Source organism: Nestor notabilis, unplaced genomic scaffold (genome assembly GCF_000696875.1).
Source record: "Nestor notabilis isolate BGI_N333 unplaced genomic scaffold, ASM69687v1 scaffold16321, whole genome shotgun sequence".
Classification (NCBI taxonomy): Eukaryota; Metazoa; Chordata; class Aves; order Psittaciformes; family Psittacidae; genus Nestor; species Nestor notabilis.
In genome coordinates, this window is record NW_009914375.1 from 45,189 (window position 1) to 60,853 (window position 15,665).

At 42.8% G+C, this 15,665-nt stretch overlaps 1 protein-coding gene across 1 annotated transcript in view; it reads left to right on the forward strand.

The window, feature by feature from the left end:
- LOC104412815 (calcium/calmodulin-dependent protein kinase type II subunit gamma-like) overlaps positions 1–15,665 on the forward strand; it is a gene marked incomplete at its 3' end in the record, with an annotated part of 91,581 nt that overhangs the window by 45,003 nt on the left and 30,913 nt on the right. Inside the window, exon 3 of the mRNA XM_010023635.1 lies at positions 7,692–7,751. Coding sequence (XP_010021937.1) covers positions 7,692–7,751 — 60 coding nt within the window. The remainder of the gene's footprint in view (positions 1–7,691; positions 7,752–15,665) is intronic.

A 15,665-nucleotide genomic window follows, 5' to 3' on the forward strand; every position in this document is an offset into this window, starting at 1 on the left:
TCAAGAATTCTTCTTCCCTTACCAGGTCCACCTGATAAACTGAAAAATATGTTTCTGAAAATAAAAGGCAGTTTTGCATGACACTGAGCATAGAAACTGCAATGGCAAAGGTGCACACTGTGACTTTTTTAAAAAGATCCATCTCCTTTAGGTATTTTTAATACCTTCTTTTGTCACTGTTGTTCGTATCTGTCTCCAGTTAGATTATCTTTGCAAAGTAAGTACAGGTAATGAAAAGAGAATAAAATTTCCCTGGCCTACTCTTCAGAGCACTTGTCAGAGACAAAAATATAACTACTTAAGCAGTCTTGACTTGTATGCTGTGGTGTTGATAGTCTAATTTCTGCATTACTTGAACAAAAAACTGTTTTAAGTTCACGTAGTTCTTTCCTTTTATATTATTTGTTTTAGTTTTGCAGTACAGTGGTGCCAAGGGGTTCACAAATACTGGTGCTGTTACCAACTGTGTGAGCTTTCTGGCTGTCTTCGAGATCCATGTGTGTATGTACTTTTAGGGGTAGTATATTTTAATGTGTGGAGTCGTTTGTTCCTGGGAGGTTGTGAGAGAATGGAAAAAGGCTGTTACAAGGTAATAATATTAGTGGGTTTACTAGAGGAAAGGCTTTGTCAGAAAGTACATCTGCTGGCATTTCTCGAAAGAAGTCTTGTAATTGTTTATTGTGTCCTGTTGGCACTAGAACCTCCGACTTTGTCAATGGCTGAAGGCAAGTGGTGAGGATTTCACCGCTTTCTTGTTTCTCTAGCTTTCGCTGGGTGAGAAAAGTGAAGCTTCACTGTTTCATCTTTGCTTGCTCACTCCAGCTGTGTCTTCCCCTTGGTGACTTCGACTCTTGCACAGTTGCTGCACCAGAGATACCGGTGGTGGTGGTAGAGGATGGGTGCCTCTGCTCTTGCACTTGGGACATTGCGCCACTGGGGTCATTCAAACAGACGCTGGCTTTCAGAAGTGTCACCTGCATAGGGGTTAGTACGCAGTTACAGATTTGTTAATTTTGGCTGGTCTTTGAAATGGTAATGTAGAAACACTGAAATGGAAGCGACAGAGTCCTGAGCTACAAATAGCTGGAGGGAGGGAGAGTGTTTGGGAAGTGTCATTATATGCTTATTTTCTTTATATTTTTCTTTAGGTATCTGCTGTCAGCTCTTGTCAGAAAGGATATACTGAATCTACAAGGGCCTCTGGTCATTCTTAAGGCCTAGAATAACTTCTGCAAACAGGGAAATGGTGGTGATCTGAGACTTGCTAGTACTCACGTTTGAAGTGGTGGTGTGGCATGGTATGCTGTCCTGTGCTACCCCATTGCAAATGCTGAGCGATCTCAGCTGTTCTGTAGCACGGTCTTGTTGGAAAAATAAGAGAATATGGGAGAAGGTCTGTGGGTTGAAGTGTGGGATAAGGGAGCTAGCTCTCTTCTGCTGGGAATGTCTCGGAGAGGAAGTTTAAATTTAAACAAGCAAAGAAAAGCATGGAGGAACCTGAAGGCACAAACTAGTCTCACACTACAAATGTATTTGATGCAAATTCGATTTCTGTCTTGAAGCAACTCAAAGGATATCTTAGCAGCTGGCACCAATTGACTATCTCCCGGAATTGGCATGATGACAGCAATCAAACTGAATTTATTGCTTTGGGTTTGATTCTTCTTCCGGACTCTTCCCGTTCTCAGAAATGTAATCTAGAATGCGTTCCCATAGGAATGATAGCTTCAAGCCTCCTTTAACAGTAACAGTGGAGCATGGTCCTAGTGCAGGGTGAGAACAGGTGGAGTGTATTATTGAGAGCGGATTGTATATTCCAGCTGAGAGCAGGAAGATTATGTACTCGTAAAGGGAGGAGCAAGGGTTGTTTTCTTTCTTCATGACACATCTTCTCATCAAACAGAGATGATTCACAACGAACTGTTAGTTTTGTTGTTGCTTCTTTTTACTGCATTTAGAAAAAAACCTGCCTTCCCATTGGGGTGCCTAAACTTTTAGGCTGCTAAAAGTTGCCCTCCCTCCCCCTTTTTATTTTCTCTCCTAAGTCAGGTGTACTTAAATAAAGAGTAAGCTTTAGCCACAGGACCTCAGTATAGCTGCAGTTTGGTAAAGTAAGCCAGTAAACACTGCAGTGGGTGTGCTCTGTTGCATGTTGAACTGTTATGACACAGTGCTGCATTTCTAATCCCTGTTGAAAAAAGTATGGTAGAATTAACTTTTCCCACCTTGGTCTCTGGTACGTGTAGAATTAATCACTCTCACTGATAAATCTTGGTTTCTTTTATTTCAGTAACTGCTCTGTCCACTCTCTCAATTAGTTTTTAATGCTCTCTTCTGCTTGCCAGGTAAAGGAACCATCAGGAATAGATGTGGTTTTACTGACATTTGTTCCTAGAACAATGGATGACAGTGTTCCTTGGGCAGGCGGAGGGGATGAGGAGCAAAAGGCACATCTCTTTGAACCTCCCTGGTTGCTGGTCTTTTGAGGAGCCTATCGCAAGACCCTGGCTGGAAAGTGTGTCCACATGGCAGCTGCTGCAGCTGAAACAGAACTCCTCCCCGTGTCTCTCTTGGCAGCCGGAGTCAGTTAAGGCATCGTAGCTCCGTCCGAAGCTGGGAGGGTTCTGTGCTGTGCAGGGTGGCAGTGTTGGCACCTAACATCTCACCATCTTCTGCTCCCTGGCTCAAGTTCAGCCCTCACCCCGCTTGCTGGGACCGATCTCCTTTTTGGGTCTGTTGCAGGTGTCTTTCTCCAGACTCTGTCTTTTGCAAGTGTACCTCGGCTCCACACAGACAGGTCTCCCTGTGTTTCCCCGGCAGCTCCTCCCCAGCACAGCTTCCTAACAGGCTGAGCAGGCAACAATGACCTTTTTCTTCATCTTGTTTTTTGGTTATGTAAGCGTTCTCACTCGACAGCTCTAGACTGCTGGGATTTATAGATGTCCTGTGCCCTGTCTGTGTGTCTGAAAATGCTCTCCTCCAGGCCTTGGGCACCCTTGGAGGAGAAAGACATGGTGAGGAAAAACCTCCTGCGAAGAAGCCATGAGTGTGTGGCTAGGATAGGAAACCGGGAACTGGTTCCCTGGAGAAGAATGGAGCCCAGAAGTTAGGTCTTACATTACTCATCCATCTCTGCCACTGCATCTTTGACGTAACACACTGAAGTAGCCAGACGATGAAAGGATTTTCTTACAAAAGAATAAGAAATGCACGTTAATATAGAACTAATCATATTCTCCACCCTGCTAGAGATAGCCAGGTTTCTGTGAAGTAAAGCTGTGTGCATTTTGGGTTGTTTTTTTTTGTTGGGTACACTTTTTACATCATGTTATCCTGTTTTTCTGCTGCAGTTTGATGCATTTAGGACATGCAGGTCAAACTACCAGGGTTTTGGTCTGCTGTCTTCTGTACTCAGGCAGGGTTATTTTTGCTTTAACCTGCTTAGTTAGAGATTCTTATAGCTGTGGTGTTATTAATTGTGCACAGCTACTTCTGTCCATCCATTGTGTACAAGCGGTCCTGTCCCAGTGAATGGACTGCATGTTTGCAGAAAATGAAGCAATTTCATTTTTTTGCAGGTCCTTAACTCTCACAGATGATGCTAAAACAATCATTCTTGTTTTTTTATTAAAGTAAATCCCTAGGCAAATCAAAACTGAACTCAAAAGAAATCCCAGTTCTCTGAGCAGGCAGTTTCTTAGCAGGTATACTCGGAAGAAACCGGTACTAACATTACTAGAATGACACTTAGCACGGTATTTGCAGACCAATAATGTTAAAGGTACTTGGGTTAAATGTAGTCTCACATGCTGAACCAAGATGCAGATATCTTCTTATATAAATGACTAATTCAGAGAAGTTGGTATTCACACTTTAGTTTGTGTACAAAACATGAGAAAGTTTTCTTCTGCAGTTTTTAAGCACCGTCTCCTCAAGCATTTACACTTTAAATTTTGCTACAAAAGAGCTATGTAGACTGCACTTTTCTGTCCGTGTAGATACTCATTGCTTCAGACTGGAGGTAAAAGAATTGTCCAATAGCAAAACTCTCCTTTTTTTTTTGGCTGGAAAACAGTAAATGAATATTAGATGAGTGTTTGTAATATCCTGTACTTAAGTTTTAAGCATCAGCTATTGTTCAGAGTTAGAGAGCTCTGTAACATAGCAGGAAAAGAGCTTAATGAAATCCAATATTTGGAAGCAGGAGGTAGATGAATTCAGACTTGGAACAGCAGTGCTAAATTTTAACAGGAAGGATAACTAACATTTGGAGTAATTTCTGTGGGTGTATGGCTTTATTTATCATTTGAAGTCTCGAATGTGAACCCTTATGTTTTCTGAAGGATGTGCTGTGTTTTAGGCAAGTTATGTAAATTGCTGATTGAATTTCATAGTTTGTGAAAAGTGGGAAATAGGCCTAATGTCTCAGGCCTGGGATCCTGTGAGGTAAGTAAAATGTGGTGCTGTGTTTCTTTTAACTACAAGGTGGACTTCCACTGTGCATTAGGAATAAACACCTTCACTCCACAAATGGCTTGCACAAGTAAGTTTGATCTTTTGGGTGGAGAGGGAGGAGAAATCACTTGTTTTACAAGCTCCTGGTATGGCTAGGATCTGAACCCATGTCATCTTTTCATCATTATTCTGATACAGTTAAGAACACTGCCTTTTTAAGGTTCAGTGAGACCCAGTCCATGTAAGAGATGTGTTAAAGCGTGGCCTTTGCTCTGCTGGACTCAACAAAATCTTGTTTTATTTCTATCTCCTACTGAGAATAATCATTTTTTATACTGGAGAGAGGTAGAAAAATTGCAGCTCTGTGTTTATTCCTTATGCATTTAGGCACTGGGTTGTTCCCCATAAGTACCAAATTGGCTCTGCCACTGATGCCTGAAATGAGACTCAAATGCCTACACTATGCCAAAGACCACCAGGTGATGAAGATTAAAAGGGGTCTGTCTCTCTTTGGAGCTGGGGTGGGGAGGCTCTCTTCAAGTCACAGGTTAGGCTGTGTTCTGGTGCCGCCTGCAACGGGACAGGTGATCCTGCAGGAACGGGATCTGTGTTCCTCCAGGACCTGCGTCAGGAAACCCGCCCAGCCTGACCTTTCACTGCTCTCAGTTGTGGCGGCTGCTGCTGCGGGCTGGTGCTCCCAGGCTGGAGTGTGCTTTCACTCTTCAAGTTGTGCTTGAGTTGGCCTGTTTTGTTGCCCTGGAGACAGAAGAGAGTGGTATGCTTTCACCCGGACCAGAAATAGTTTCCTGTACCTTGTGACCGGAGCGCTGTACTCCTCCTCTGGTCTCCAGCCAGGCTGCATGGTGCTGGAGGGCTGGAGTGTGGGGTGATGACCTCTTGTCACAAGTTCTGGTGTGGCTGCTGCCCATGATCACTAGCTGCCCTGCCTGCTCCCCTCCCTCTGCACTATGGTGTAGGATTTCAGGGGAGCAATTGCTCTTGATTTACATCTCCCATGGCATTTTGATGGTTATGTCATTTTGTTTGAGCCTTGCTCCTATCAGCTGTCTGTCCTGGCTGTCAGGACTCGGTGGCTGAGCAGCACGTGGTGAGCTCTTACCTCTCCTTCCCCCTTTGCTCAGCTGTTTTTGCTGTCTGCTTCCCCGTGTCCTTGTACTTGGAACAGATTTTCAGCAAGTGTAACTGCGCACGAGGGCAACGTGATCTGGGTGGATGAAGGATCCCCTTCTGTAGGAGTTCCAAGTAGAGCTGGGAGGGTTAGTGGGGAATTTGCAAGACCCAGGCATGCGAGCGGGCTATGGTTAGTTTACCTTCAACTGTTGGCCTGCTCTGAGAATCTGGCCCAAGCGCAGAGTATGCAGCACAGTCTGTTACCTTGCAACTGTGCTTTGCAAAACTTGGTTTGTGAGAGATGCTGCTAAAACAGAAGCCAAGGCACCCCCGCCCCTCCCCAGCAATGCAGGTGAGAAAGTGCTTGCACTGCACCAAGGACCTGGGAGCGTGGAAGCTTTCCAGGCTTTCTTGCTGGCTGCGACTTTATTGGAGAGTGTTTCTGGCACAGAACTGTAAAATATATGCAACAACAACAATAATTTCCAAGATTGAGAAGGAAGGAGAGATGAAAGGGGTAATTTACCTTCCCCCATCCCTGAACAGTAACAGATGAGCATGTAAGCATATCTCAGCCCTATAAAGTATTAATTGGGACATTTTCTACAGTTCAGCAGTGGGAAAGAAGGCAGAAATCCTGCAGTGCCCTGAGCTGCTATTCCCAGCCTGGGAGAGAGAAGTGTTCTCAGCTGAGATCTGCCTGGCTCTCAGTCTTCCACTCATGGGGAAGGGAACAAATGCCCAAAGCCTTCCTTTACAAAGGGAAGGAAGGACGGTGCAGAGACCATGGAGCTGCACAGGCTGTTCTCGGGCAGAGCTGTGCAGTGTGGCTTTATTGCAGTGGGTCTGTAGTGGGTTTCCTCTAAGTTGGAGGATGCTATATTCCTACCAGTGATCTGCTGAGTAGCCCAACCTGCCAAGCGTCCCTCTTATACTTGCGGAGAAGAATTGCGTGTCACAGGAGTTGCAGAGAAAATGTGCTTTTAAGCCTGTGTGCTGAAGATCTGCTGCAGAAGAAATGCCAAGAGCAGGCATGGAGTGCTGCTTCCCCTTACTGTGTTCTTTCAGTGGCTGGACTGGGCAGGAATAGCAGTCTTTGCCTCTTCTAGACATCTACATCCCCAAAAGTCTAGAGTTTACTAGCTGCCGGGGCTGCCTAAAAGATTTGCCTCCCTTGCATCCTTTCAGTGAATCTGTGTTTATCCAGTGTGAGCATTTCACCTTGAGAGGACAGGAACTTTGTAGTGGAAGTTCAGGGGTCGATCACTGCTGTAGTGAAAAATCTCCTGACTGAGCCTCAGTGGCTAAAAGGCCCCCTGCTTCTTGGCTACAATGAGCAGAGTTGCTTTAGCTCCCTCTCCTTTCCTTGCACTCATGCATGTTTCATTTCTAGGGAAGAGAAATCATTTCTTTACTCTCCTTGATTATTTTGTCTTTAATCCATATGACAGTTGTGCTCGAGCTGATGTTGCCTTTGGGCTGGAATAAGCACACTTAGCATTTGGGCACAACTTCTTGCCTGGAAATCTCAAGGTGCTTGATCAGCATTTCACTAGCGAGTCTGTCCATGGGTACTGAAGTATGGTTACCTTTACAGTTCAGTGGAGCTGGCAGAGTTCCCTACTTTATTTGAATGGCTGTGCACTAGCAGGAGCTGTGTATTTTTCCCTCCTGCTCTGCCCTTCTTCCCCACTCTTTGTCTGGATTGGAAGCAGGTCCTTTTCCCATTTCATGTGTGCTATTTCTTCAGAGACTCCTCTCCTGCCTTGGAGAAGGGGGTATATCTTGGAAGGGATGTCACTGGAAAGTGGTTTTGAGGCTGACAGACGAGTGGTGTGTTTGAACTCTGCTTCTACTTACTATGAATCCAAAGAGGGAATAACACTTTAGTGCTATTCTGTAGCTGGAGTGAAGATCCTCCTACAGCCTCGGTTTCATAGCCCTCACCTGAAATGGCTGTGAGGTTTTAGGAGACGGTCATGTTCCAGCAATTTCTAGCCTTCTGGATGTCTGCTGGGTCACTGTGTTCCTTTCTCAGTTGAATATGAACAAGAGCTTAGTTCAGAGTTGTGGTGTTTAATGTCTTGTTTCTTATTCTCTTTCAGATCACCAGAAACTGGAACGTGAAGCTCGAATCTGCCGACTTCTAAAGCATCCAAATATTGGTAAACCTCCCTGGGCCTAGAGGGATGGGGGTGAGAGAGGAGTAATGTCTCATCTAGCATGGTGTGAGAGAGCAGATGTATTCTGAATGTTCACAAAACACTCATCAGACTTGCTTCAGTTTGACAAATCTGTGTATGATCCTGTCCCATTCCTTTGCATCCTGGCCCACATGTTCACCAGAGTGTGCTGTGTTCCCATCCACTTGCCCATGCAGAGCTGTCCCTGCTCCTTGGGTGGTGCATGACTCTTGTCTGCTTACCTGACATTCTGCAATGGGAGTGAGCTGTTGTGTTTGTTTTCCTCACACCTGTCTTCTGTTTCCTCTTCTTGGCACTCTCTGATGTATCTTTTTAAATGCTGTATTCAGAACATGCCCAAAGGGTGGGCTACTGTGTCAGCTCTTCCTATTACAGCGGCCACTTGCTTTAAAAACAAAAGACAGGAAACAAATTGCCCATTTAGGCAGTGGTAAAAAAAAATAAATAAAAATTGAGGGTGATGGAGTAAAGGAATAGTTTTGTCTAGAAGCATAGGAAGAGGCAAAATAAGGTACAACTTCAAAACATTATTGTAGGGAGGGGGCATGGATTTTTATCTACTTCCAAAGCACTAAGGAAGTTTGTCCTGTTTTCTTTTAGAGAAATTTCACACTTCTGGAAGTTGCTTTGAGAAAAATATTGGACTATTAATAATCTCTTTTTTAGGATCTTTAAATAAAGCCTCTAGGATTCTAGCTGAGGTCTAATTTGAGTTAATTTATTTAAGAAAACATTACAAAATACCGAACTGCCGCCTTCAACCAAACCACTGTTAAATATCCCTGTCTGGGAAGCCTGTGATGCATTACATTGCCTTTCTTTTGCATAACCCTATCTGTCAGTGTAGATACCTTTTTAGGGCATTTGTCTGGCCTCCTGACTTTCAGCTTCGTAATCATTTGCTCCCATCCTCTGAAGACCTGGGAGAGGTGCCTTACAGGATACCCCATGAACTAGCATATGTAGCCTGTTCCATATGTGATGAAGAAGCATTTCCGCAGGCTCGGGACCTCACAAAATGCGAAGCACCTTAGTAGCAGCTTTTCAGGAGAAAGAGCTTTGTTATATCAGAGTGTAGTTGTGGAGGTACGGCATGATGAGAGGAGCAGTGGTCACCTTCTACAACACTGATGAATATATTGGCCGGTAAATGTATTGCTTGGCAATGTTCAGAATGACTAAAACTCATGTTAGCTAGTTATCGAGCTTCATTTGTCCCATAAGACTTGTTGCACTTAGTTTAGTAGATGATGTCATTTCTTATTTTGGCCTTAACTTCACTCACTTTCATCATTTCTTCTTTTTATCATTTCTTACATCTTTTCTTGCCAGGCCTCTCTGAGAGTAAATCATATGCACAAGAGGAAAACTGCTTTTATAAGTAAACCGCACTGAAAACAGAAACATACCACATTCCTGGTTCAATTCTGCAGCTTGTTCCTTGTCTGTAAGGCTTGTCTCCTGTTGTATAGTGGTTTGGAAAAGACAGTTTGGGGGAATGTCAGTGGTTTTTGCATTTTCTACAGAGCAGTTCTTGTCTTCCTAGAAAGAACGGTTTTTCTTTTAAGATAAAGAGGCTAGTCATTCTAAACTCAATGGGTGGCCACAGATAGCAATAAAGGAATTAATTTTTATGCCTACAGCACAGAATCAAAGTGTGTTAAATAAGACCTTAGTAAGTCACATGGTCCATCAGTCCTGTGAAAACCTTTTATACCTGGCTGGTTCCAGGCATGTTTGTTCATAAAAAACTTTAATGCTTCCACAGCCCCTAGTGGCAATCTTTCAAATGTTTAATTTTCCTGTCAGTTAGACATTAGAAAATACATTCTTTGCTGCTATCTTAGCTTGTTGTTTCTAATTCTATGCAGAGTTTATGTGGAAAGTAGTTTTTCTTTCTTTGTAACTATCTTTTACATATTTGAAGACTGTTATCATGTCTCTCTTTAGTCTTCTTCTTCTTCAGACTAAACAAACCCAATTCTTTCAATCTTTTTCTCATATGTCATGTTTTCTAGACCTTATGTCTTTTTTTTTTTTTTTATTTCCTTTTTATTTTTCTTTCCTCCTTCCCTGGACTTTCTCCAGTCGTTTCATATCTTTCTGAAGTGTGATGCCCGAAACTAGACATAAGATTTTAACCGAGGCCGTGTCAGTGCTGACTAGAGGGGGAAGAACTGCTTTACCTGTCCTACCAAAGATACTCTTGTTCTGTATGTCAGCTATGAAACTTGCCATTTAAATATGTGGTTGGTGCATGTTTGCTTTCTGACACACCGTTGCTCCAGACTACTTTCTGCAGAGCTTCTGGCAAGCAAATAATTTCTCCATCTTGTATAGATGAGGTTTCCTATCAAAGTGTGCATTGCATTTGTCTTTAATAAAACAAATAAGAAGAAATCCACTCTGTGGATTGCCCCCAAGATTTCTCAAGACCATTTTGATTTATCTTCTGATAGTGTAATAGGGTTTCCAATTCCCTTCCTCCAGTAACATGTTCTTTAATAACAGTGCCATATAGTGCATCATGTAGGTAATAAATAACAGTGTTGAATTCTGTTGGATTCTGGACATACTCTTTTTTTCAATTTGGAGTATGTTTTTTCAATGAGTTGTATAAACTGATATAAGCTAGTTCTGAATCACATTTTTTCTAAATTGGTTATGGAAATAGCACATAGGATGCTGTCACAAGCTTTGCTGAAGTCCAGATGCTACATGCATTGCTGCTTCCATATTGCTTGGAGTTGTTATGTTGTCATAGAAAGGAAACATGTTGTTCTGACTAGCAGTAGGCTTTTTCCTTGAAATGTGTATTAGCAGTTAGTAATCACCTAGTTACTGCTGTTCGATGTTGTAAACTCTTCTGGGTGAATACTTGGTGTGTTGCCTCAGTGTGAGGTATGCCAGTAACACTGCACCAATCCTTAAGAATTCCGCAGATTTTGCACTTGCTTTAATTTTCCCATTAAGTTTTGTTGTTATTGTTTTTGTGGCAAACTGCATTGCAGCATCTCCTGCTCTTCTTTAGTGACCTCAGCATCTAGTGAGTCTAGGGTGCAGGGTTGGAAGTTAGGACTCTGTGCTGTGGGCCGCTTTCCTCTCCTGCCTGCAAACAGGACATAAAGCAAACCTATTGTTGAATTTGTGGTTCTTACCTATTTGCTGCAAGTCAGTCAATCCTGCTATGGAGATTCTAGACTGCAACACACTGACTGTAAAACTGCTATTCTGATAAAATAAAGGTTACTCTAGGTACAAAATAATGGTGATATTTCCATCTGCTGCTTTGTTTGTGAAATTACTGCTTTCTGAGTTATCCTAACATGCCTTCATCAAATCTCAGCCCTAATTATAGGCTATTGCTCTGTAACTGGGTGTTTTGCTTGTCTTTGGATGCACATTATGGCCAAGGTAATCACAGTGGAGTAATCCTGCGATTTACCATGTAATCCTCCGTACAGTGGAGTAAGGTTGTAGGGCTTTTTTTTGTCTGGACAGAAGAAAGTCGACTTGAGGCACTTTTCTGAGTCCTGACTTGTGGTATGTACCATGTTCTCATTGCGAACCACCCATTTGAATGTGCCATTGTAGCTGGTCACTTCAGGCTTCAGTTCAGTAGAGGAAGGACTTCTTTCCATAACTTTCAACTTGGCTTTTTTTCCTCCTGACAACTCTTAAGAGTATTTTCATTCTGGTCCAGAGGAACCATTTGCCAGCCACACTCACCAAATACAGCAGAATTGGACGGAGATCAATCAGTGATTTGTTCACTCCAAGAGATGTACCCATTACTGAGGATATGGGAGTGTTAAAGAGAGGCAGAAGGCAACATCATTAAAACCCCATTGTCTGTAAGCAGATAAAATGCCTGTGGAAGTTGGCAAGAGTCATGGCTCTGTGGGGAATTCCACTTCTTGATCAACTTACTGTTCTAGTGATTCACTTATCTATAAATCTTGTGGGCATTTGACATGGATGCATTTGGGAGCACGTAGAAGAGAATGATATGGCTTTTTTCAAAAGCTTTTATAAGCACACTTATAGCCCTGACCCTTTGCAGACACTCTCCTGATTGTGCTGCCGCAGCTTGTGCAATGGCAAACTTCACCTTCACCTTCTGTTTGTTGTAGATCTAAATTTACAATGTGTTGAGTATTGACTCTTGCTTACAGGAACAGGTCTTTTGGTCTTCTGCTTAGTTGTGAATTTAGTTTCAGTCAGTCTAGGTATTCGATTTTTTAAGTCCTGCAATTCATTCACTACATAGGAATTTTCTTGTGGAGAATTCAGTTTTTTCCTATGTTTCCTGCTAACAGTCAAGAGCTGGGAACTGCCCTATCTTCCTGCAGTCTTGTTCAGTGCAGATGTGGAGTTCAGCGTAGTGCTGAACATGCCCTTTCCTGTCCTCGGACTCCCAAAGCAATAATGAAGCAAAGTTTGATAAAAATCTTCATTCACAGTTTTGAAAACTCTTCTCTAGCATTCCTGTGTTCTCCTGTAAGAGTAGGACTGGGGCTTGTTCAGTGCACCGCGAAGTCTGCTCTGTGCATGGATTTTGTCCACTGTGGTGTTAGGTGTTGCCCTTCTCCTCCTTCTAAATTGTCTTTGTTACATGAGAGTGCATCCTCTTTGGATCTGTCATCAGATGATCTGTACTTTTTTAGATCTTTTTAACCCAACTGTGTAAAAGTAATCCTTCAATATATCTTGTTCACAGTTCAAACTGAGCAATTCTGCTTGGTTATTGTGTCCCAGCTCATGGCAGCCGTTGCTGTGAAGAACTGCATGCACTTAGGTCTAGAATAATAAAAATACATATTTTAAGAGAGGCTGGTAGTAGCCCAAGAACCAGAGCCAAATTATTTTTCTTTCTGCCTTCATATTCTTTGCTGAACTGCTTCAGAGTTAATTTCTTTGAGGAAATTTATAGCAGTAGTGAAATGCTGTCGTCAGCATCTATTGGAATTACTGCTTTTTCAGGTTTTTCCTGCTTCAGACTTGTTCTTCAAAATATACTTGCACCTCAATTCTTTAATTTTAGCTTCTATTGTCTTCTCTCAACATTTAAAATGGGGAGAAAATACGTAGAAATCTCCTGTGATACAGAAGAGTTTCTTTTGACCCAGTTCAATTCTGTTTTGTTTGACAAGTGGTGTGTCTTCCTAGTATCTCCATCTCATGGGAGTGATTCTGATGTTTTGTGTATAAAAAAATGTCTCCAGTTTGTGTGCTCTTACACGATGGTTATAGTCAAGGTGCAAATTGCTGCAAGGACCAAGGAGGATGCTGTGCTTTTGTGGGCAGCCCAGCTGGAGAATCCCATAAAACTAATCTGGGTGGGAAACTGGCTGCATTGATCATGTCTGCAGACCTAATATTGGATTTGTTAGTGGTATGAGCCACAGCTAAGGTTCTCTCATTCCTTATTTTGAGACACTACTCTTGATAAGCAGGCCCTCACTTTTTGCCCCCTGCTGCCACTTGGAATGTTTTCCTATCACCTTTTCCTTAATGAGAGATTTGAATTGCTTTCTTAGTGAACAAGAAAAGAGCGTAGGCTGTGTTTTGCTGTAAACAGCAGATTTCCTCGTTTTCATTTGGCTGCAGACATCCAGACTGCCTTTGCAATTGGGACAGAAAGGATCTGATGTGCAAAGAATAGTTAAAATGCTGGGGATTCTCCAGTGGTTTGGCCACTGCTTGCTGCCCTATGTAAACACCGTGGTTTCCGAGTAGGATGTTCCCATGCCTGGCCTGCTGTTTAAAGCTGCTGCCCTGCAATTTCTGCTGGGGGACTGCTCCTTTTCTTGGGTAAAATTGGTGTCAAGAGGGGATGGAGTGGAGAAAGTGAAACCGGGGAAGAAGAGACCTTGTAGCAAGAGTTGTATTTTATGGCTTTCTCAGTTACTGAGCAGCTTTTCTTTGGAAGTGTCATGGGACTGTCTGAGAGGACAGCAAGTTGCTGTGCTTCCTAAGAGGTCAAACAATGATATTCTTGGCCTTATGTCTTTAACCTGCTCTTCTTCCTTCTACCTCCTTCCCTCCCCCCCAAAAAAATCCCAAACCAACCAAAAAAAAAAAAAGGAAAGGAAAAAACCACAGCACCAGACACTCACAACCCCCCCCAAAGAGAATATCAGCTAGAGTGCATCCCTGCTGCAAAGTCTGAGCCTTCGAGCTGCAAGTTACCATTTATTATTTCTGGTCCCTGCACTGTTGGGGATTTAGGTGAGTGTCCATGTGTGTCTGGCTGAGAGGAGGCTCCCCAAAACACCAGGCAGCCCAGCTTTTTAGTTCCCATTCTGATTCCCCTAGTTACTTCTTTCACTAACTATTGTTTATTAATCTCTTCTTCATTTCTCCCTGTTCTTCCTCCTCTTCCTATAGCTTTTCCTGTAGTTTTAAGAAAAGCATTTCTCCATAATCCCCCTCAATTTCGGAATTGAGTAACAATTGCATTTTTCATCCTTGCCAGAGGATGTATTTATTCTGTCTGTTTTTGTGGTCTGTACTAGGGAGGTATTTGGATTCCATTATTCATATATTTAGCTGAGAGATTTATCTGTATGCAAGCAATTCCTCAAAAAAAAAAAAAAGTGGGATGATGGCCAGACTCATCCCACTCAAAGGTACTGCAAACGTTGGAGGAGGATTCCCCTACTGCACACCTCCCTCCTCTTAGAATAACATTGAGGAAATGGAAAGAGCCTCCTTTGGGGTTCCCCCTGCCTGAGCACCGAACAGAAAGAGGGATGGCTGCACTCCAGTGAAATCGTGCAAGCAACAGCTTACCTTTTGAACAGAGCTCGTCTCTGTGGCAAGGTCTCATGGCTGTGCTGGGCCAGGTGAGAAACAAGTTATGAAAATCAGGTTAACACAGCAAGGTTGAGGGCACTGCTTTGCAACACCAAATGCTGATTTGTTCCTGGTGGCAGGAAAGTGTGTAGTGCAGTTGCAGAGCCTGTATGAGAGACCTAAAATTTGTCATGGCCTCTATCTTTGTTAATTCTAATGAAGTGGGTATTCTCTGTGTGTTTTCTTTGAGATACTGATAAAGTTAACTTGTTGTTATTTGGGGGGTGGGGGGGTGGGCTGTGTGTTTAGAAAAAGCTCTCATACAATACTAGTGGTTATCAGAAGTACTTTGCTTATCTGGTATGTGGATAATCGGAAATTATTAATAACAATTCTGGATGGTCATGATTGCACTGTTATCAGGACAGTAGGAAATATTCCTGCTAATGCACTGTTTTTGGCTCATGTAATGTTTAAGTAGGGCATACTAAATGCTATGTATCATGTGCTGAACTTCAGCCTTTCAATACAGACATTGCAAAATCAAAGGAAAAAATAACATTTAGTTGGCATCGAAACGTTTTTTAAAAATACTTTGTTTTCTTTTTCTACTTCTGGTTTTTACCTCTGCAGGACTAGTTTCTTGACAGGAAAGATACTGTTCTCCCTATAACTTCCTTCTAGGCCATGAATTTCTGTGTATAAGGGAATTTCCCCTGACTTGGCATTGTGTGTGGTAGAAGGGGCACTGTTTAACCTAATTTTTTAGGGCTGGAATGTTAAAAAGGTTACAGTGAGAACAGTGGTGAGGGGGAAGAAAAACCTGCCCACCTCTGTGTGCGTGTGTGCCTTTTCATACTCCCTTAGGACTGTTCCTTGTCTGTTTTTGCAGAGCCTGCAGCAGCTTGGTTCTGCCTGAACCGGAGCAGAGTGTTAACAAGCCCTTCTCTTCCATTTTCCGAAGCTTTAGAACTGCAATTGGTGTGAAATGCTGCGGGCTCGGGTACTTTACAGCAAGCTGGTATATATCCAGCATACTGTAACCTCTGTCAGATTTGGAAGGAGGAGGAGGGAAAG